This window comes from Rutidosis leptorrhynchoides, chromosome 1 (assembly GCF_046630445.1).
Source record: "Rutidosis leptorrhynchoides isolate AG116_Rl617_1_P2 chromosome 1, CSIRO_AGI_Rlap_v1, whole genome shotgun sequence".
NCBI lineage: Eukaryota > Viridiplantae > Streptophyta > Magnoliopsida > Asterales > Asteraceae > Rutidosis > Rutidosis leptorrhynchoides.
In genome coordinates this window covers 163249928-163272226 of record NC_092333.1, presented here as the reverse complement: position 1 = coordinate 163272226, position 22299 = coordinate 163249928, and the positions used below count along the sequence as shown (strand labels likewise).

The window sequence follows — 22299 nt, the reverse complement described above, 5'->3', positions numbered from 1 at the left end:
TTCATTAGGTCACCTGAACTAAATCGGGTGTCAACCGTAAGAACGGTGGTTGCATAGTGGTCAAAGACAGGACCTTGTGCCAAACCTACAAATTATAAGGGTGAGCTTTACTATTGCTCCTACCAAGGATAGTAATTGCGTCCGACACGTTATAGACCATAATTAAAGCATGTCAGGGGACATTGCCTTAACAGTTACTTGTTCAACGCTTTCCTTTACAACCGGACGGTAGTTTATCGAAAGGTAATATACGGAGCAAGTAAACTGGATGTGTTGCTTTCCTAATACAAGGTTAGCAAGTGGGTGACACAAAACCGCAAGTTTTGAGCTAAAATTTTCAAATCTGAAACCCACCAAACCCACAAAAATATTTTGCAAACACCGTTGAAGGGTTATTCCGGAAAACTTATCTAGGGTAAAAGCTAGATTGAATTTTCAAAGATCAAATGTTTTCATAAAGATCCAATTTCCTTAATGGATCTAAATTTTTATATAGTCATGTGGGACTGTAAACCACAACGTTACTACCATTGTTTATACCGCCGTAAAGAAATCACTGATGTACAAAGTGTAAAGAATAAAGAAGTGATTCTAGTATTTCAAGACTATATTGCTTGAGGACAAGCAACGCTCAAGTGTGGGAATATTTGATAATGCTAAAAACGAACATATATTTCATAGCATTATTCCTCAAGAAAGACAAGCTTTTAGTTGCAATTGTTCTATTTACAAGTGATATTCGTTTAAATAATAAAAGGTGAAGACAAAAGACAGATTCGATGAATTGAAGACGCAAAGGTCCAAAAAGCTCAAAAGTACAAAGTACAATCAAAGAGGTTCCAAATATTGATGAGAAACGTCTCGAAATTACAAGAGTACAAGATTCAAAAACGCAAAGTACAAAATATAAAATTGTACGCAATGACCTTCGAAAATCCGAAACCGGGACATGAGTCAACTCTCAACGCTCGACTCAATGGACTAAAAATGACGAGTCAACTATGCACATAAATATAATATAATATATAATTAATTCTTAAAATTAATATATATATTATAATATATTTATAAATTGTCGACAAGAAAGAAGCCAAAGGAGGGTGAGCTGTATTTTCAAACTCCGCGACTCGCGAAGTTTGAAGGCAAAAATTGCCGCGAGTCGCGGAGTACCCCTGAACTCAATTCTCTATAAAGCCAAACGAATTCTGATCATTTTTATAATCCAAATTCAATCTCTCTCTATATATGTATACGTAAATATATTTATATTTATATTTTAATTTTAATTTTAATTATAATTCTAATAATAAGGGTATGTTAGCGAATGTTGTAATGGTGTAAGTCGAAATTCTGTCCGTGTAACGCTACGCTATTTTTAATCATTGTAAGTTATGTTCAACCTTTTTACATTAATGTCTCGTAGCTAAGTTATTATTATGCTTATTTAATCCAAAGTAATCATGATGTTGGGCTAATTACTAAAATTGGGTAATTGGACTTTGTACCATAATTGGAGTTTGGACAAAAGAACGACACTTGTGGAAATTAGACTATGGGCTATTAATGGGCTTTATGTTTGTTTAACTAAATGATAGTTTGTTAATGTTAATATAAAGATTTACAATTGGGCGTCCCTATAAATTACCATATACACTCGATCGGACACGATGGGCGGGGTATTTATATGTACGAATAATCGTTCATTTAACCGGACACGGGAATGGATTAATAGCCACTAGAATAATTAAAACAGGGGTGAAATTATGTACAAGAACACTTGGTATAATTGATAACAAAATATTAAAACCTTGGGTTACACTCAGTCGACATCCTGGTGTAATTATTAAACAAAGTATTAAAATATTGTTACAGTTTAAGTCCCCAATTAGTTGGAATATTTAACTTCGGGTATAAGAATAATTTGACGAGGACACTCGCACTTTATATTTATGACTGATGGACTGTTATGGACAAAAACTAGACGGACATATTAAATAATCCAGGACAAAGGACAATTAACCCATGAGCATAAAACTAAAATCAACAAGTCAAACATCATGATTACGGAAGTTTAAATAAGCATAATTATTTTATTTCATATTTTATTTCCTTTATTTTATATTTAATTGCACTTCTAATTATCGCATTTTATTTATTGTTATTGTATTTAATTGCACTTTAATTTTCGTACTTTTTAATTATCGCAAGTTTATTTTATCGCACTTTTATTTATCGCAATTTCATTATCGTTATTTACTTTACGCTTTAATTTAAGTCTTGTATTTATTTTTAATATTTTACATTTGGTTTTAACTGCGACTAAAGTTTTAAAATCGACAAACCGGTCATTAAACGGTAAAAACCCCCCTTTATAATAATAATATTACTTATATATTATTTGTATTTTTATAAAAGTAAACTAATATAGCGTTAAGCTTTGTTTAAAGATTTTCCCTGTGGAACGAACCGGACTTACTAAAAACTACACTACTGTACGATTAGGTACACTGCCTATAAGTGTTGTAGCAAGGTTTAAGTATATCCATTCTATAAATAAATAAATATCTTGGGTAAAATTGTATCGTATTTAATAGCATTTCCTGCTAAAATTTAATAGTATTTTATACCCCTTAGCTTTGACATCAATGGGTTTTTGTGCGAAAAAGAAATGAGAAAAATGAAGTTAAAAGGTATAAAGCTAGACTTGTAGCTCAAGGTTTTTCTCAAAGATCAGGAATTGATTATGAGAAAACTTATTCTCCCGTTATGGATGCAATTACTTTTAGATATTTAATCAGTCTGGCAGTTTCTAAAAATTTAGAAATGCATTTCATGGACGTTGTGACTGCTTATCTATATGGATCACTTGATAGTGATATATATATGAAGATACCTGAAGGATTTAAGGTATCGAAAGCAACCAATGCAGAATCCAAAGAAATGTACTCAATCAAGTTACAAAGGTCTTTATATGGGTTGAAACAATCGGGTCGCATGTGGTATAAACGATTAAGTGATTACTTGATATGTAAAGGGTATACCAATAATCTTATTTGCCCATGTGTATTTATTAAGAAAACAACATCCAGATATGTGATCATAGCCGTTTATGTCGATGATCTTAACATCATAGGTACAAATAAAGAGATCCATGAAGCCATTCAACTTCTAAAGAAAGAATTTGAAATGAAAGATCTCGGCTAAACCAAGTATTGCCTTGCAGATTGAGCATATGCCTAATGGTTTACTTTACATCAAACAACTTATACGAAAAAGATTTTAAAACATTTCAATATGGACAAGGCAAAACCATTAAGTACTCATATGGTTGTTAGATCACTTAATGTTGACACTGATCCATTTCATCCCTGTGAAGATCATGAAGATATCCTGGGACCAGAAGTACCATATCTTAGTGCAATTGGAGCTCTTATGTATCTTACAAATTGTACAAGACCTGACATTTCTTTTGCAGTTAATTTGTTGGCAAGGTTCAGTTCAGCTCCTACCTAAAGACACTGGAATGGGATCAAACACATATTTCGATACCTTCGAGGAACAACTGATTTAGGATTATTTTATTCTAACGAATCAAAACAAGATTTGATTGGTTATGCAGATGCAGGTTATTTATCTGATCCACATAAAGCGAAATCTCAAAATGGATATGTATTCCTAAATGGAGGTACCGCAATATCATGGCGTTCTCAAAAACAAACACTTGTTGCAACATCATCAAATCATGCCGAAGTGATTGCATTACATGAAGCTACTCGGGAATGTTTTTGGTTGAGATCAATGACACAACTCATTTTGATTCTTGTGGACTAGAACGCGATAAAAGTCCAACAACTATCTATGAAAATAATGCAGCTTGCATAGCACAGATGAAAGAAGGGTATATCAAAAGTGACCGAACAAAACACATACCTCCTAGATTCTTCTCATATATTCAAAATCTCATCAAAGACAACCAGATTGAAATGAGATATGTTCAATCCAGCAACTATGCCGATCTTTTCACCAAAGCACTTCCAACTGCTATTTTCAGAACGCATGTTCACAATATTGGCATGAGGCATGTTCAAAAGATGTAAAAGATCAACGATGTCTACTTGAGGGAGAGTCAACTCTATGCTGCACTCTTTTTTCCTTAGCTAAAGTTTTTTCCCAATGGGTTTTCTTTAGCAAGGTTTTTTAACGAGGCAGTACTAGTTGCTCTTTAATAAAAATTGTCGTCCAAGGGGGAGTGTTATAAGTCATAGGTGGCCGACAACCACTTTATGATAAAGTTAAATATGGCTGATCAAATTCACGGATGTATTATTATTCTACCTAACTGCACAGTAAATTATTGTATTATAAATATCAAAGGATGTGATTTGCATAAGATACATACATAGAATATATTTCATATATCACCATTCTTTTTACTCTCTCTTATTTTAAGTTTATTAGTAGCCTATAGTCAAGAACAAACCCACTAAAGGTAGTTATAAGCCTACTGAATTATAACACGAATCAAACCACTAAAGGTAGTTATAAGCCTACTAAATTATAACATAGACAATTTATGTTACTTTATTTTCAAATTATAAACAATCTTTCTGTTGTTTTTTAAGCGCAATAAGTTATATCACCAATATTACATATAGAAAACCAAACATTGGCTTGAAAACAGTAGATAACTTTGTGTTACTTTGTTTTCAAATTATAAACAATCTTTTTTTTTTTTTTTTTATTCGCAATAAACTATATTACCAATATTACATATAGAACAACAGACAATATATATATATATATATATATATATATATATATATATATATATATATATATATATATATATATATATATATATATATATATATATATATATATTAAAATACAATTCTTGATTTAGAGAATAAACACAATAATTTTTCGTAAACATGTATATGTCTACCGTATCGTTGTCGGTAAACAACATTTAATCAATCTTAATCAACCTGTGCGTCAAACGATATTCTTCTTCTTCTTCGGTCCTTCATATATATATAAACGGAGTAACCGAGAGCATATATATATGGTTGCACTTATGATCACTTAAATTCACGTTGTCTTACACCTGGAATGTGTACATGAAGAAAATAATCTTCCCAATTGATTACTCTTGGATCAAAATAAAATATATTCTCTTCATCACCACTTTCTCTAACCGCAACACGTAACTTTTCAGTATTCAAATCATCGTAGCTGTCCCAAATTAATGACAAAGTTAGGCAATAGCTGCACAACATGTTAAATCAAGAGTTAATGATACTTACAAGCTTTTCGTGAATAAGTATGGTTTATAAAGGTCAACTAGCCGCAACACAAAGTTGATTTTTCGTTTAAGATTCTTGTATGTGGCCCCAAGAGCTTGGCAAAATATGAGATTCACAAATGCAAGTACCTAAAAAAAGAAAAGAAAAAATGAGAACCTTTTTATATAATGATGATATTTCCACCCACGTTTTTTATAAATCCATCATCATCATATTAAGTGCTTGTACCGTACAAGCCAAGGTTTCAAAATTCGCTATTCGGAGATTAATCGGTCGGAAATTTAGATGGATTAATCGGTAATTCGGGAATTAATCGAGGATTAATCGGATTGAACTTTAAACATTTAAATATTAAATTTTAAAAATTATATGTGTAAATATAGAAAAAAATCGTAAATATAAAAATATAGTTTAACATAATTGTTTAAAATTATCATTTTGCTCAAAACTATACAGTTCTAGCTGAAATAAATGTTAAAATGTTAACTATTTTTTTACTTTGACCGACTTTGATTACCAAATTCGATTTTGACCCATCAATTGACGTAGACTGTTTTATTAAACGGATTTTTGAAAATCGGTACGGATTGCTCTTAAAAATAATTAATCAGGGATTCATCAGCGAGTAATCGCGTTTTTTAAAACACTGGTACAAGTACTTAAGCATTATAAATGGTGAATTTGTAAACAACATGAATGAAAATATCACTAATAAAAAGAAAGATAAAGGGGACAAACCTTCAAAGGAAACAAGTAACGAAGAGTGATATATCTATAGAAGCTATCCATGGAATTTAAAACAGTAACTTCTCCTACGATGACAGGATTTCCATTCTTGTCAATCCACGGATGCTCGGTGAAATACTGATAGCCACATCTTTGAATTCTAGTGAACTTCACTGGATTTGAAACCGAAGATCCAACATGGTAAATTGTTCCGGAACAACTTTCATTTGCATGAGCCGCCATTGCCGCAATCATAGCATTCACCACCATATCAGCCGGTACCTATTGATGTTGTACACTAATTAGTACGGAGCAATTGCAACTTTTTATAAGATGTTTAATAATAGGGGGATGATTCTCACACACTGTTTTTTAATCCTCACACACCCTTTTACCCTATTATTAGGGAGGAGTTCAAGTAAATTAGTGTGTAAGGATCAAAAAACAGTGTGTGAGAATCATCCCCCTTAATAATACTCACCACATCGTATACAGCTTCAGGATTACCAAGAAAACATGTTATTTTTCCCTTTCCATAACCAAGAGCCAAGCTATCAATGGTCCTGCAAAAATTAAAACAACTGTTAGCCCATAGCTGTTTTCAACTGTTTCTGATTCAAAGTTATTTTAAGTCATGTACATCATAATAAAAATACTCACTTTCCTAGGTAGGGACCGTTTTATAATGTACTTTTGTGAAAAAAAAAAAAAAAAAAAAAAAAAAAGTTAAATAACTTTAAAAGTAATCGTCTTTTTAATACTTTGACTTTCAGATTTTTTGTTAGACAACAACTAATCATGTGATCTTTTTGTTACTACCATACTGGCATAAATATATAGTACTAACACATACTCGTATAAAAATATGAATTCTTTACCATAATTTATACATGACGTGAAAAAGAAGACTGATATCCATTCAAGTTACTTTTAACTTTAAAACTCATTGACACCGCACAATTTAAGATTGTGTCACTATTATCGTATTGGTGTGTGACTATTTGTTTGTACGTAGCTCATGTCTTCTCAAAAGAAAAGAAACTGACTGAAAATGCACCTAATGCCTTCAACCCAGCCCGGAAAGGGTTCTTTGTAGGTACTAGTGACAATGCTTGGACGAAGAATAACAACGGGCATATCGCCTTTCAAGTGCCCAATAAGCATCTCAGCTAACGCCTTAGTAAAAACGTACGTATTTGGCCAACCGTAGTGATTTGCCCTGTATGAAGAAATTATTTAGAATATTTGTGCTGAATAATAAAATAAATTGTATTGAAAGATCAAGATCATCTTAAGATAGTCTAGTAATTGGGGTTCTAAGTTTCTCCAAATAGGTCTCATCTTCAAACTTTACTTGAAGTATATTTTAAGGTGGTCAAGAGAAAAAGGTTAGAAACAATCAAGAGATACCCTACTGCGTACATCTGAGTATAACTCTCCTTCCCTGACTGAACAAGGAACAACCTTATCCATTTACTCGTACTGAAAGATCATTCAAAATAGAAGTGAAACAAATTTCTTACCTTTGCATTCCCAAATCTTTCATAGCCAACTTAATTGATTTTTCATCGGCATTTTTATAAGATTTGACCTCTTTTAGTTTATCTTCGACGATTTTCCTTTCTTCATCGATATCTAGCCCGATTGTTCCGTTGAGTGACTCCCCCAAATTGTAAGGAGTTTCAAGCATTAGTCCTGGCTTCTCACCAGAGACATAGGCTGGATACAAAAATATCCATCGTTTTAATTAGAATATCATATCTATAGAATAAGGGATAATTTTCTCTGTTTTTCTCATGCTAATAATAAAACTTTTAAAAAGTAGGTTTAAAAAGTAACCAGTGGACACGTGGAGAAGCAGCTTTAGATTGACGCATTTCTTAGTGAAGTTCAAAACATTTTTAGCACCAAACGTATTAAGAGCTAGTGCAACATCGTATCTACAGCAGAGCAAGTAAACGTTAATCTTTTCAAAGACAAATCATTCATATAAAACTTCAATCAACTACACATTTCATGTCAAATATATTTGGTATATATGGTTCGTTTATTGCAATGAAATTGGAGATTCGTGTTTATGATCATACAATCATTAAATTTTTTTTTTTTTTTTTTTTTTTTTATATTCGTTAACAAGAGGTGTGTTTAGGTATATATCATATCGTACCTTTCGTCAAAATTGGTGGTGGCAGCGACATTAACAACAACATCAATATCTCTACACATTTCTGCTTTCAAACTAGAGTCTTGTATACCCAAATCCTCGAAGGTGATGTCTCCGGCAACCATAGTAACCTTTTCGGACAAAAAGTTTTCAAAGTTCGTACCATGTTTCTCTTTAAGGACCTTGAACAAGTCCTTTCCCACTGCCTATACATATTGATGCAAATATAAGTGATACCAAATTTCAGTCTTTTTCCATTACTAGGTTTGTTTAGGACAAATTCATATATATAACGTGTGATAACTTTTGGCAACATTAGTTATCATCTCTTTAAGCTTAAACAAGTCCTTTAACTTACAACTTTTTAAATTTAAACTTTTTGTTAACTAAGTTAATGGTACAAATGTATATGCCTAAATAATGCTTGGCGGTGTTTGGTACGTAAACTTGATGTTGGTTATTGGTAGTGACTTGGGTAGTTAGTTTTAGTAGATCATGAGAAGTTTCTAGAGGGTCGATTTCAACCTTCTGCAATCAAATCGAGAAGAAAGAAGCAAGTAGCAAGGCCCAGAAGGAAGAAATCGAGTAGCAAGGCAGATCATAATCGGTGATCTAACAAAGAAACAACAAGTTACTGCATTAGCAAGTTATGGTAATAAAATAAGCAAGAAAAACACGCACGTCGCAAGAATCACATGTTAGAAAGCAGTGCACCAAGAGGAGAAAAAAGAATGAAGCCACAAAGGTTGAAATATGAAGAAAGTTTCCCGTCCCTTCCGATAAAATTCGAACGATACAAAGAAGATCAACATGGTCCATGCGCAAGGATGACACTCGGGGCGGCCGTAGGACTGCAAATGAGCCGAACTATTCGTAAGCTACTCGAGATCGGCTCGTTAAAAACTCGATTCGAGCCGAGCCTAAACGAGCTCGAGCCCGAGTTCGAGCCTAAAGTAAAACTCGTTTAATAAACGAGCTCGAGCTCGAGCTTTGAATGTCGAGCTCGTTAAAGCTCTCGAGCTTAAACGAGCTTATATATATATATATATATATATATATATATATATATATATATATATATATATATATATATATATATATATATACATACATACATACATACATATATAAAGCCCTTGGTCCCTAAAGTACTTTGTTTCATCATAACCCTTCAAGTTATGATATGGTTTCATTTAGGTCCCTAGTTAACGGATCGAGTTAACGGTAGTTAACTATGGGGACCTAAATGAAATCATATCATTACTTTAAGGGTTATGATGAAACAAAAATATTTTATGGACAAGGATGAAACAAAAATAATTAAGGGACAATGATTAAACAAAAATACTTTAGGGACAATGATGAATAAAAAGGTAAAACTTTAAAGACCAACGACGTAATTAAGTCAAGCGGGAAGGACATTTTAGAAAAATAAATAACAATTACTCCGTACTTACTTATATACGGGGATGTCAACCGTAAAGTTGCATGAGTACTGTTTGGTCTGTTACAGGTGGTTGGCTCTTTGCTTGTGCAACAACTTTCACCTGACATGTCTTTTGAGTTCTTTTTGTCAATGTCTTTCGACTCTATTATTTGAGGCAACAACAAGCGTCTATTTATTGGCGACTTGACTGCCGCTTATAGCCTCTATTGAATCTCAAACATGCTTAAAAACCTATGGAAATTTGATTATACCATTTTCCACAGTGCCTTGTTTTTATTTTTATTTTATTTATTTATATTTATTCTATTATTCTTTGGTCGGAGATCCTCACGGAAGCAATCTCTCTACTTCAGGGTAGAAAGATTGCTTTGGTGAGGACCTCCGGCCAAAAAAATTATAATAAAATAAAAAAAACAAAATAAAAAAATAAAAAAAAGACGCCATAGAAATGTTAGAATCAAATTTCTAACAAACCAAATACCAATCATGCAACTTTACGGTTGACATTCCCGTATATAAGTAAGTACGGAGTAATTGTTATATATTTCCCTAAATTGTCGTTCCCGCTTGACTTAATTACGCCCTTGGTCACTAAAGTATTTTTGTTTCATCCTTTTCCCTAAAGTATTATTTTTTTTTCCTAACCCTTAGAGTAATGATATGGTTTCATTTAGGTCCCCATGGTTAACTGTCGCTAACTCAATCCGTTAACTGGGAACTAAATGAAACTATATCATAACTTTAAGGGTTAAGATGAAACAAAAATACTTCAGAGACAAGGAGGAAAAAAAGATAAAACATTAGGGATTAAGGGCTTAATTAAATCTAAATTACTCCATAAACATAAAATATTGTTTTTAAATTAACTGTAATGATAAATGATTATTAACGTGTATAGAAAATTTAACTTTTATTTACCGAAGGAGAAAAAGCCAATAAAGCTTAATGCTGGGTAGACGTTTCAATTTTCCATACATGTTTCAACATTAATTTCAACTTTCCATGCTGTTAAACCGTTCTTATGAATGATTTAAAGTTTTTATCATAAATGAATAATAATCAATCCTAACATAAAGATTGGTGGTGGTTTCCTTGTTCTTCGTTTTTATTCCTCAAGCATTGTTTTTGAATTCTCAACGACACTTCAAATATGCATAATCAAGCTTTATTTTTTTAACAAGGTATACGTTTCAATTTATTTATATCTACTATTTATTCTTTTTTTTGGGTAAAGTATCTACTATTTATTCTTTTCTTTAGCAAACATCAAAGTCCCTTCCTCAAATCATTTAATGAGCTCGAGCTTTGTTTGACGAGTCGAGCTAAATTTTCTTTACATAATTAACAAGCTTAAAACGAGCCGAACTCGAGCTACTCGGGCCTATGTATATATTTCTTGCTATTTTTCTCTGTTAGTTGTGGCTAAATATATGTTAGTAACTAAAACCGACAAGTATCAAGTACACCACAAAATCTCGAACAATACCTCAGTGTTAAAGCGTTGCACGGCGGACTTGGCGTCAGGGGCTCTAACTAGAAGATAAAGCTTCTTCACGTTCGGTTGAACTCTCAATATCTTCTCTACAAAAACTGCATTTAATTACAGTACACATCCATAATTTCTAAGCAGAATTAACGTGGTGAAAATAATTAGACTATAATTCTTTATATGTAATCTTTTGTATATAATTTAAGAACTGCATGAAGTTCATTAGTTCATTTTTTGAGAGAGAGTGAAAGAGATGAAAGTTTACTTTTGGCAAGAAAACCAGTAGCGCCAGTGATTAAAATGACTTTACTTTCAAGAAAATCAACAATGCTACCCAACTTCATTATACAATCACGATGAATAAAGACTCAATAAAGTTGAACATGTATATTTGCAAACTAGTTAGGAGTATAAGATCATGCAAATAATGATATAAACGTACAAGTTAATATATACTTATAATATTTGTAAAATGGAAAGGGTGAACAGGTGAGAAAGGTTAGAGTACACGAAACTACGTTTTACTCCACTCATTCGCTTGTCTTTTTTCATATAGATCACTATAAATATATAAATTCAAAATATATTTTTCAATATATATAAAGATATAATAGAATTATGGGGACCGACTTAATTTTATGTGTATCTTTTTAAAAAGCAAACTCACACAGTTTATACGAATATTTTTACGAATATAGACAGATGTTCACCTCTCAACTCAATCCACAATTTTTAACCTGGAAGGGTTATTTCAATACCGGCAGGTCAATATTCCTTTTATACTTTTTATGTATATATGTGTGCAACATTTTAGATGGATATTTATTACTGTTCGTTGATTAGTTCTCTCACTTCACATCTTGTAATTGTGATTGTTTCAATTATTTAGTATGATGATTTACAACTGATGTGTTGATTATAAGGTGAAACATTAATTGAAACAAGATTACTGTTTCTAACTTAATTAGCTTTAAGTTGTATTTAAGTTTCTAATTAGAAAAGGTTGAGTGAAATGAAAGTTATTTCTTATTTGCCGTATGGTAGGTTAGTAGGTAAATATTAGCTCATTCGATTATATTACTAATTTTCATTTTCATGATCGTACAACTGAAAGAGTAATTGTAAATTTAGCCTCACGTTAGTACATCTTCAAAATAATAGGGAAAAAAAGTAAAGTCTAAGAACATTTCCTACAATATAAGACTAAGAGCCCCTATTTTTTTTTAAACCAATTGGTTGTAGAGAAAGTTTCCCTTACATTTACATACATTTATTTTTGTCACATACCGATGTGAAACTTTAATTTGCACCCTTACACCACTAATTGATTTATTTTTTTGCCCTTTTCATTAATTAAGATACATTTTGATTTAAACGTAATTCCAATTAAAACATTCATTAGTATAATAAAAAGCCTTACTTTAACTAAAAGATGTACAATACATTACATTAAAAATAAAAATAACGAAAACCGGCTTACGGAAAAAGAGCCCCAAGGGAATGGAAAAAATTTAAGACGTGTAAACATCTAAACTCAAACTAGCAGAGTCTAGTCCTAGCTCGTTTCTTGAACTAATCTTATTTGGTTTGGCGTTTTAATAGTTGCACTTCATGTAGAGCAGAAGAATTCGAACAAAAAATGAAGGAGCATGGTGCAAGGGGACCCTCACCAATCGCAAGGGTCGCGGATCGTGAGGATGTGTTCAAGTAGCAAGATGCAACTTTGAAACGCGAAAAACGTTTTGAGGCTTTGAGGATCAAATTCTCGCGAATTGCGAGGTCGTGAAATGCGATCTTAACCGTAGTTAGCAAGTTGAAGCTTTTGTTTTCTTATTTAGTACACTATATACAATAAAGTAAAATCCTAGCCTCTTATAAATCTAACACCTACAGAAATTAATAAGAATTTTTATTAGTTGGTCGAGGATTAAACCAATACCAATATTGGACATAATCACGTTGAATTCCTCATGTGTTTTACGTTTCTTGCAACTATTTTATTCGTTACTTATTGTTATCAGTTTGTTGTGTGGTGGATGATAACTGAACGTTTTCAGTTTTTGTTGGGGACTCGCTAAATTCTTAACCAGTGGTATCAAAGCTCGTGCTATGAGGGTATTCCGGGAACAATGGTAGATAAAAGTGATGTGAAGACACATAGGTTTGATGGGTATACTTTTGGTTTCTAGAGAATAGATATAGAATATATGCCCTATATCAAGAATTTATATCAACCATTATCAGGTATAAAACTTGAAGAATGAAGCAGGAGGATTGATTAAGATCTGTTAGATAGGCAAGTATTGAGGGTGGTTCGAACTTTTCTAGCCAAGAATGTTGCCTACCATATTGTAGGGAGACCACGACATTGGGAGTGATTGCGGTGTTGTCTAACATGTTTGAGAAACCCTCACTCTTAATAAAGTTTGCTTCATAAGAAAATTAGTGAATGCAAAGATGGTAGAGGGTGCTTCATGAGTAGATCATGTGAACGAGTTTAACCCAATTTTAACTTGATTAAAATTTGTAAGGGTTAAATTTGAGGATGAGCTGGAGGTACTGTTTTTGTCTTCATTACCTGAGAGTTGGTCTGGTACAGTGACAAAAGTCAGTGCTTCATCTGGAATTACTAAGGCGACTTTTGAGAGATTACGAGATTTAATTCTTTGTGAATGAATCAGGAGGAAAGATTCGAGTAATAGTTGGTCGGGGAAGAACCAGATCAAGAAGTCAGTCACGAAATAGAAACGTAACATGTTGGAATTGTTAGCAGGTTGGTCATTAAAAGTGAAATTGCCCGAATATGAAGTAAGGTGGGAGCGCACCTACTAGAGTGATTTGAAGATTATCTTATGTGCTTTAGGGGAGTTCTTTCCGGATCCTAGGTGTTGGATTCAGGTTTCTTGTTTCAGGCTACCCGTACATGGGCGAGATGACTAAATTTATTCTGGTGGGGGTCATCTAGCGGATGATTCGGTACTTGTTGTGGGAATTAGAGATGTAGCCATTAGACACCTTGGTGTTGAATGGATATTGAAGGATGTAAGGTTCATTCCCAAGCTCAATAGAAGATTGTTCTCGATTGGTCAGTTGGATATTGTACTACCTATTTTGTGTGGTGATTAGTGGTGGAAGATGCTTAAGAGATGATGCTTCTAGCTTTCTTGCTTTACGATTCGCGACTTCGATACGCTTGATCACTTAAAGGATTATCTCTATTTTTTTTTATTTTTTGTCTTTTTTTATAATTACTTTACTTTAAGACGGTAACTTCTTATATCCATGTTGCGAACTTTCAATCAACCGATCCCAGACTGGAAAGGTCTTAGGTGGTTAGGTGATCTAGCACCACATTATACAGAGAGATAGCATATCCTAGTGATCCTTGGCGGAAGTGAATCTTCACTTAAATAAACATGTATACTGATTTATCGAAATCACCTTAGATTATCTTGTAATGTGCTTTTATTGATAGCAAGCGTTTATTGAGTTGAGGTTTATATTTTTGTGATTTTTAAGGAATTGAAAAGTTGAGGCTCAAAGTGTTTTCTAAGTAAATCATCAACACTTGAGGTAAGTGTTGGAAAAAAGGTTAGTATGGGAGAGTTTTATTTGGTGGTTTGTTCTAAGGGATGTCAACTCAAGGTCCTTTAATTGCACCTATACCACGTATGATAACTATTTACAATACCGAAAGTGAATACACTGAACAAGTTCTAATTTGAGATACAACACAAACACATTCATTTTTAGGGTGAAGCATTTAAAGATTTTTGCTTTTGGTCTCGGAATACCTCACCTTATTTAGCAGGGGTCGTGTGCTTAGTCGTGTTACCTCTCTTAAGATCTTATATCGTTCTTCGCAAAGTTTTTAGTGAGGCAGCCATTTAGACACATCCTCTATTATTATTATTATTATTATTATTATTATTATTATTATTATTATTATTATTATTATTATTATTATTATTATTATTATTATTATTATTATTATTATTATTATTATTATTATTATTATTATTATTATTATTATGTTTTTGTAGATATTTGATACAGAAATAAAATTTCTCACTTTTTTTATTTGGGAAAATGGCAAAAATTCAAGTTTTTTTGAAAACATTTTATCAAAAACATAAGACTTTTACTCCAGCAAAATGCTTTTAGTCTTAATTATTACCCAAACCACAACTGCAGTATAAAATGTCGTATATCCCACACTTAGAGAAACATTGTCCTCAATGTTGTTGGTGGTATTTCCTTTTCACAAATTAAGTTATAGGAATAACTGTCAAGAGGAAATCCCACACTTAGTCTTTTAAATAGATGGGACATATTTCTAAATGTTTTGAATCCCACAATTAGTGACAAGTTTATTATGTGACAGTGTATAATTATCTTATTTAAGTGCGAGAAAATATGACAGATTACTTTCCCACGGAATATTCCATTGATGACCTTTGCAGCTCTTTAGCAAGACTTCTTCATAAATACGCTATTCACTTCCACATCATTCTCCAGTGAATCATCTCATGAGTGTGAACACTCAGGACATGCATTATTCTGTTGTTGCTTATTGCATCGCCTAGGTGTGAAAGATAGTCCGAGACGGTATCACTTATTTTCTCTCTTTGTTTATTATTTGCAACTTGAAAACATAGATGTTATAACCATAACAAAAGATAAAAAAATCAATGCAAGTACTTAAATCTTAGGACCTTATTTCTATACTTTTAGGTTAGCAGCTCTATTCAGGCGCGTTATCCAAAATGTCATATCTTTTCTAAAGGTCTAGATTCTAAGTCAACTTCCCACAATTAGTATCTTTTGACTAGTGTGTTTGTAAAATCAATGAAAAATTGCCTAGATAACCTAAAACACCCCATCTCAAGAATATTAGAACGGACCACAATGTTTTAATCTTAAACCGGCAGTTTCCATTAGTTTAACATTTATAACGATCAAATCCTTCTTATGACTTAATTAACCTATTGTTTTGATGCGCAGTTTACTTATGGTATCCTAGTAATTAGCTTCCAACTAAGCAATCATTAGGTACTTGTCTTTTAAATTCTTAGCAAAATTAATAGTCGCAGTTAAAGTGTCATCAAGGTGATCCTAACATGAAAATAAGTAAGCAATTGCAAGATTTATCAAAATAAGTTCCATAAGCATATTTAATCAAGCAGACATCAACAATTCATTGCATAAAGTCAAATGAAGGTCAAATGTTAGGTACATGTTAAAAGTCTACTTTTATCAAGCATACATAAGTTATATGTTTTATTATTATTAAATAATTATAACTATATTCTATATTGTTTTATACTATTATATTTTAATCTAAATTTTGCATTATTAGTTTTTAAATACGGGTTGCCTCCCGACAAGCGCGTGTTTTTGTTAGAGTCGTTAGCTTGACTCTAAGATTATTTCTAAGGAGATCCAGGAAGATCGCTAGCATCCATCAGTAGATGCCAGTAGAGATATTGTTGCATATCCGAAGAATTGAAGTGGAATATGCATATGATATGCATAATCTTCTGAGAAGGTGAATTAAAGTGAATTGTTTGTTTAACTTGAGGTAAAACAAACACTTTAGCTACTTCTACCTTCTCATGCAATAAGGCTTGGTCAGGGATGTCTTTGTCACTCAGAGATATGTAAGTCATTATGAAGTAAAGTGATGGTTTGTTGGGCATCCTTGATGCAAAACCAATCTTAGTTTTAAAAACAAAAAGTTGTTGAAGTGAATATGTGAAACGATCTCAAACCGATTTAATAATTAACTTGTAAAAATATGACACACTTTTTTTTACCATTGGTATTAACCATAACAACATAAGATTGAGTACACTACTTGTTCAAATGTTAACACAAGTTTCAAAACACAACAAGTTATAAGTTACATCGTCGGGAACTCAAGTCCCATAAGTTGAACCAATTGTTTAATCAAAACGATACCATAATGAGCATGACCGTCGGGACCCATACTAAAAACGCCTTCCATAAATCCGCCACAAGAAAGCTAGGTCAATTCCTTACCCTTATCCTTCGATGTGCCACAATCTATAAAAAGGTAAACAACGAGGAGTAAGCTACAATGCTTAGTGAGTGCAATATACTTATATGCATACGTACATAAACTACTTACTTGCGCAACTTACACATAACCGCATACAAGATAGCATCACTAACGCAAATAATAAAACCAAGTACAAGCTTGCATGTCAATTACATAAACAAGAATATAACACGCTACACTACCCAAGATACAACGTAAGATGCAAAAATGGTTAACCATTCCCAAACTTGCTAATCATCAAATGAATAGCACCAACAACCCGTGTACATGGCCAACGAAGGTGCCCCCCCCCCCCCCCCCGAATGGTACCACCATGTACACCCTAATGTGGTCAACGAAAAGTGTGGTCTCAATTGTTAACACTTCCCACATCCTCACAAGTGGCCAACGAAGAGTGGACCCCAAAGTAATCGCACTCACTACTTTCCCCAAACGCAATGTGGCCAACGAAGAGCGAGTCATTTTTAGAGACATCACTCACCACAAATCTCCAAGTGGCCAATGAAGAGTAAAATCCTTCACAATCGGATGGTACTCGCCACTAACCCGCAAGCAAACACTTCATATATGCACACATATAAATACTCCACTCACCTTGAACAATTAGATGAGTCAAAACCTCTCTAGGACTTTAAGCTTGATCCAAGAGCAAGTTACCTATCACAAACACAACACTAAGCTATAAACACTAATAGCTTGACTCAAAACTCACAAGTGCTAATTTGACCCAAATTGCACCCAAAACACCAACTATGTCAAACAAGATCTAAACTCCCCAAATCACCAAAAGCTAGTGATTTGGTTCTAAACTCAACTAAGTACAACTCATAGTCAAGTGCTAGGAGCACTTCATGACCCATTTCTCTAATTGACCCATTTTGATCCAAATTGGGTTTACACCCAAAATCAACCTCCAAAGACACCCATTTGGGTTCCATTCACCAAAAAGTTCACTAATACTAGTGATTATACCCAATTTGCAAGTCTACACATGACCAAAGCATTTTCCAACCCAAAACCCACCAATAAGAGTCAATCAACACCCACACTAGCTTCAAACACCCATTTGTGAGCTAGATGGGTTATATCAAGAACATGCAATCTCAAATCCTAACCTCAAATTGATTGAAAGTCGGAGTTAAGACTTACCACCACTATCACCTCGTATCTAGAAGCAATATGAACAATGTTAACTCTTGCACTTTGGAGAGATTCAACCCATTTCACCTCCAATCTAAGCTTTCTCACACTAGGAAATGGGTTTCTCACTCTAGAAATTTTGAGAGTGTTTGAGTAGGTGAAACATGCAATTGAAATGGATCTAGAATTGATCCATATGATATAAGGTCGTCCATGTGTGAAAATATCAAGTTGACCCCACTTAAATCCCTTTTTAAAACGAGTTAGAATCTCAGACCAAACACATGAACGTTGTTCCTGCAGTATGGAATGTCATTCCTGCAGTATGGAACGTCGTTCCTTCATATGGACCGTCGTTCCTAATTAAGAACGTCATTCCTGAAATGGCCTCTAACTTGTTCTATTCACTGGTACCCATTTCCCTTGATCACAACGTCGTTCCTGGTTTTGGAATTTTGTTCTTTCACCCGGAACGTCGTTCTTCGTCTTTGGAACGTCGTTCCTCGTCTTTAGAACGTCGTTCCTTTAACAGAAAGTGGGTTTCACAACTTCTTAATTGACAAAATCCGTGCAAGTCTTTAAATCAATTTTAGTGGCACTTTTGAATGCATCCAGGCTTTAGTGGCACCTTTCAGCTTTTAGTGACAGTTTTACCGACGACATATGGAACGTCGTTACTCACCTAAAATATGGGTTGTTACAATATGTCTCCTCTTTTTCCTCTATTTCTAGTTCATCCTCCTTATTAGGTTGATCAATCTTATAAGAAATGCTATCTCTATGGGATTGTAATTTTATCGTAATGGATAACTCATTGACATTTGCTTTGGCAGTTTTCATGAAGGGTTTTCAAAGGATGATAAGGATGTACACTTCCTCTAGAGCATCGATCACCAAAAAGTCGGTAGGATATAGGAATTCGTCAACCTTAATTATATATTCTCAGCTAGTCCCTTGGGATATCTAACGGACTGGTCACCTAGCTGGATGGTCATTTGAGTGGGTTTAAGGTTTCGTATTTCAAGCCTTTGGAACATTGAGTAGGTCATCAGATTGATGTTCGTGCCTAGATCAAATTGTAAGACCCAAATATTTGTAGTGTACATAAGTGTATTTATGATACTTGAAGTGGGGGTTTCGTTATACATTTTAAAAGAAAGAAGAATCTGACCTGGGCAATCTGCGTACCGCGCCATTGGTCTGTGACAGATTCCTTTCTTTTAAATTAGATATTTTGGGGGCTTTTTGGTAATTACACATGGGGGCCCGAATTTAAGGCCTAGATCAGTTCTTGGAGCTTCATTTACTCCATCTTCAACAACCCTTACCACCTCCATTTAATTTCTAAAGAGAGAGTGATATTCTAGTGAGGGAAAACTCATTTTGGGGAAGAAGAAGAAGGAATCTTGCTTAAGCTCAAGTTCTAAAGTTGTTCATCTACTTCCTAGCTACGTTTTGAGTGTGGTGGTATGTTCTAACTTTGTTTTCCTTGTTTAATTTGATTAAGGGTTAGGGTTTGGGGTAAGTGATGAACTTAAAACCCATTTGTTAGTGAATTGGGTGTTTTGGGTGAATTTGGGCCATGTAGACTCAAAGATGACTAACTAGGGTTTTTCAAGGTATTAATTGATGTTTACGAGCTTAAATTAGTTAGTCAATTACTAGCACACCTAGATATAAGTAAATGGGCGTTGTGTGGGTTTGTGGATGACTCGAAATGGGTGTGTTGACCTTAATTTGGTCAAATGGGTCACAATGGACCTAAGTTAGTTAATGTTTGTGTGTAATGCATAAACCTCGCGTTGAAATGTGTTTTAAACCTAACTTGCTAATGATTAGGGTTTCGGGGATGTTAACCCAAATATTAGGGTTAAGGGTGCAAATGGGTTGAAATTGCACCATGGGTCAAGATAACACTAGAATGGAGTTTTAGTTGGTTGACCAACTTGAGTTTGTGATTGATATTATGTATAATGTAATAGGTACGTTACATTGAAGATTTTTGAGCTTGATTATCTTTCACAAGAGACTTTGAGGTGAGTGGAGTAATTATACGTATGTGTATATGACGTGTTTATTTGTGGGTGTTATGGTATGAACCATCGAGATGGTAGTGCCATAACATGTGTGCGATAAGATGTGAACCACGAGCCGGTAGGATCGAGTGTGAACCACGAGCCGGTAGCACTATAAACTAAGATGTTAACCACGAGACGGTAGCATCGAGTGTGAACCACGAGCCGGTAGCACTATAAAATAAGATGTGAACCACGAGCCGGTAGCATTGAGTGTGAACCACGAGCTGGTAGCACTATAAAAGAGTATGACTCAATTGCGTATGGTGTAAACCACGAGCCGGTAGCACCATAGCGTTTATGGTTAACCATATTGAGATTGTCGATTATTTAGCATATTGTTTATATATATATATATATATATATATATATATATATATATATATATATATATATATATATATATATATATATATATATATATATATATTGTGTTGAGTATATGCTAATGCAGTTTTGTGATAACGTACGACTTGTTAAGTATTTTGGGTACGATGACATGCTAATTGAGTTACGAGTTCGTACGAGGTATTTAATGAATGTGATTGCAAATAGATGGGGTATATATATGTATATGTAATTATTGCATTCACTAAGCTTTGCTTACCCTCTCGTTGTTTACCTTTTATAGGCTCAGGTATGGACAAAGGTAAGGGCGTTCGTTTGGAGTAGAGATCCCTCTGTGTTAGGGGACGCTTTTGGAGATATTAGCTTTTGGAGTTTGACCGAGACTTGGGTAGTTTAACCCCAAACACCATGCTCGTAGTGTCGTTTGGTATTTAAACTTTTTGTGGTCGAAACTCGCGTTTTGTATTAAACTCGTAATTCGGGCCGATGTGGGCCCCGCTTTGTAAAAACTTATTTTATGTTTGAATCGTGTTAGTTTTACATATTGGAATATGTTTTTAAAAGCGTTTAGTCTAAATATGTCGGGAAGTGGGCGATCTTTTTCACAAAAAGGGAAAAGTTGGACAGGCCGTTTTGGCGCGCTGCGCAGGTCAGTGGCGCGTCGTGCCACTATGCTGTACAAGATATTTTTTTTATTTTGCATATTTCGATTCCATATGGGTTGGGTTGTTACAAGTGGTATCAGAGCATGTTTTAAGGGATTTAGGCGACTTGAGATAGGTGCCTAGACTTAGACTTTATTGTGTGTGCGCTTTATGCGGGACTTGTAGGACTTTGGGTCGGAACGGGAAATGCTAGTGCTAGTGTTTGCGTGAATTAACCTTGCACTAACTGTTTTGTGTTGTTTTAGCAATCATCAAGCGAGATAGACGTTGTAGTAGCAAATTAATGCGACATGATCGCGTAACAATGATTAGCTACCATTGTTATGGGTTCAAATCGTGTCAAACAAGCGATGTATGACGATTGTTGAGCAAGATGGGCAGTGTGGTGTATATATATATACATATGTGTTAAGTCCTTTCGTTTTGTTGCTTAATTTACTTCGTTTTATAGAATGAAGATGAGAAATGGACATGACACCAACGACGGAAGTACGAGTGAGGACGTTGAACTCACGGCCAAGGTTGAGGCCATCTTTAAAAGGCTAAAGAAGGATTTTCTTGACGATGTCCGAAAGGTCTTCCAAGAGTCGGTTGATGGGCAAGTGACCGAAATGATCAATGAACGAATGAAAGCCGCAATAGAGGAGGCTTTAGAGGCTAGAAACATTTATCCTCGAGGCGAAGGGGGTGAGGGTAATGGTGGGGGTGGAAGGCGGGACTTCCACTACAAAAATTTCAAGGATACTCAACCTCCGATGTTTAATGGGGTGAGGGATCCATTGAAAAGCACTTGTTGGATTTTCGATATCGAGGGGGCATTCCGTACCGCGGAGTGTCCTCCCGAGAAGAAGACGAGG

General features: G+C 34.1%; 1 protein-coding gene and 1 pseudogene across 1 annotated transcript; one reads left to right on the top strand and one right to left on the bottom strand.

Annotated features, from left to right (window-relative positions):
* Positions 1-4897: 4897 nt before the first annotated feature.
* On the bottom strand, positions 4898-11600 carry LOC139866729 (alcohol-forming fatty acyl-CoA reductase-like). Its single transcript, XM_071855019.1, has 10 exons — positions 11398-11600; positions 11130-11233; positions 8200-8402; positions 7872-7972; positions 7556-7751; positions 7090-7251; positions 6514-6595; positions 6045-6314; positions 5307-5434; positions 4898-5235 (listed from the first exon to the last, which is right to left on the bottom strand). The coding sequence occupies exons 1-10, from the start codon at positions 11474-11476 to the stop codon at positions 5082-5084; spliced, it is 1479 nt and encodes a 492-aa protein (XP_071711120.1). The 5' UTR covers positions 11477-11600; the 3' UTR covers positions 4898-5081.
* On the top strand, positions 8955-9032 carry LOC139887498 (U6 spliceosomal RNA; annotated as a pseudogene).
* Positions 11601-22299: the final 10699 nt, after the last annotated feature.

Excerpts from the sequence above, each read along its gene's own strand:
- LOC139866729 (XM_071855019.1), bottom strand. The coding sequence starts at position 11,476 with ATGAAGTTGGGTAGCATTGTTGATTTTCTTGAAAGTAAAGTCATTTTA. Across the intron at positions 7,752-7,871 it reads GCTTCTCCACGTGTCCACTG|CCTATGTCTCTGGTGAGAAG; the intron begins GTTACTTTTTAA and ends TTTTGTATCCAG. Across the intron at positions 6,596-7,089 it reads GGCTGGGTTGAAGGCATTAG|GACCATTGATAGCTTGGCTC; the intron begins GTGCATTTTCAG and ends TAATTTTTGCAG.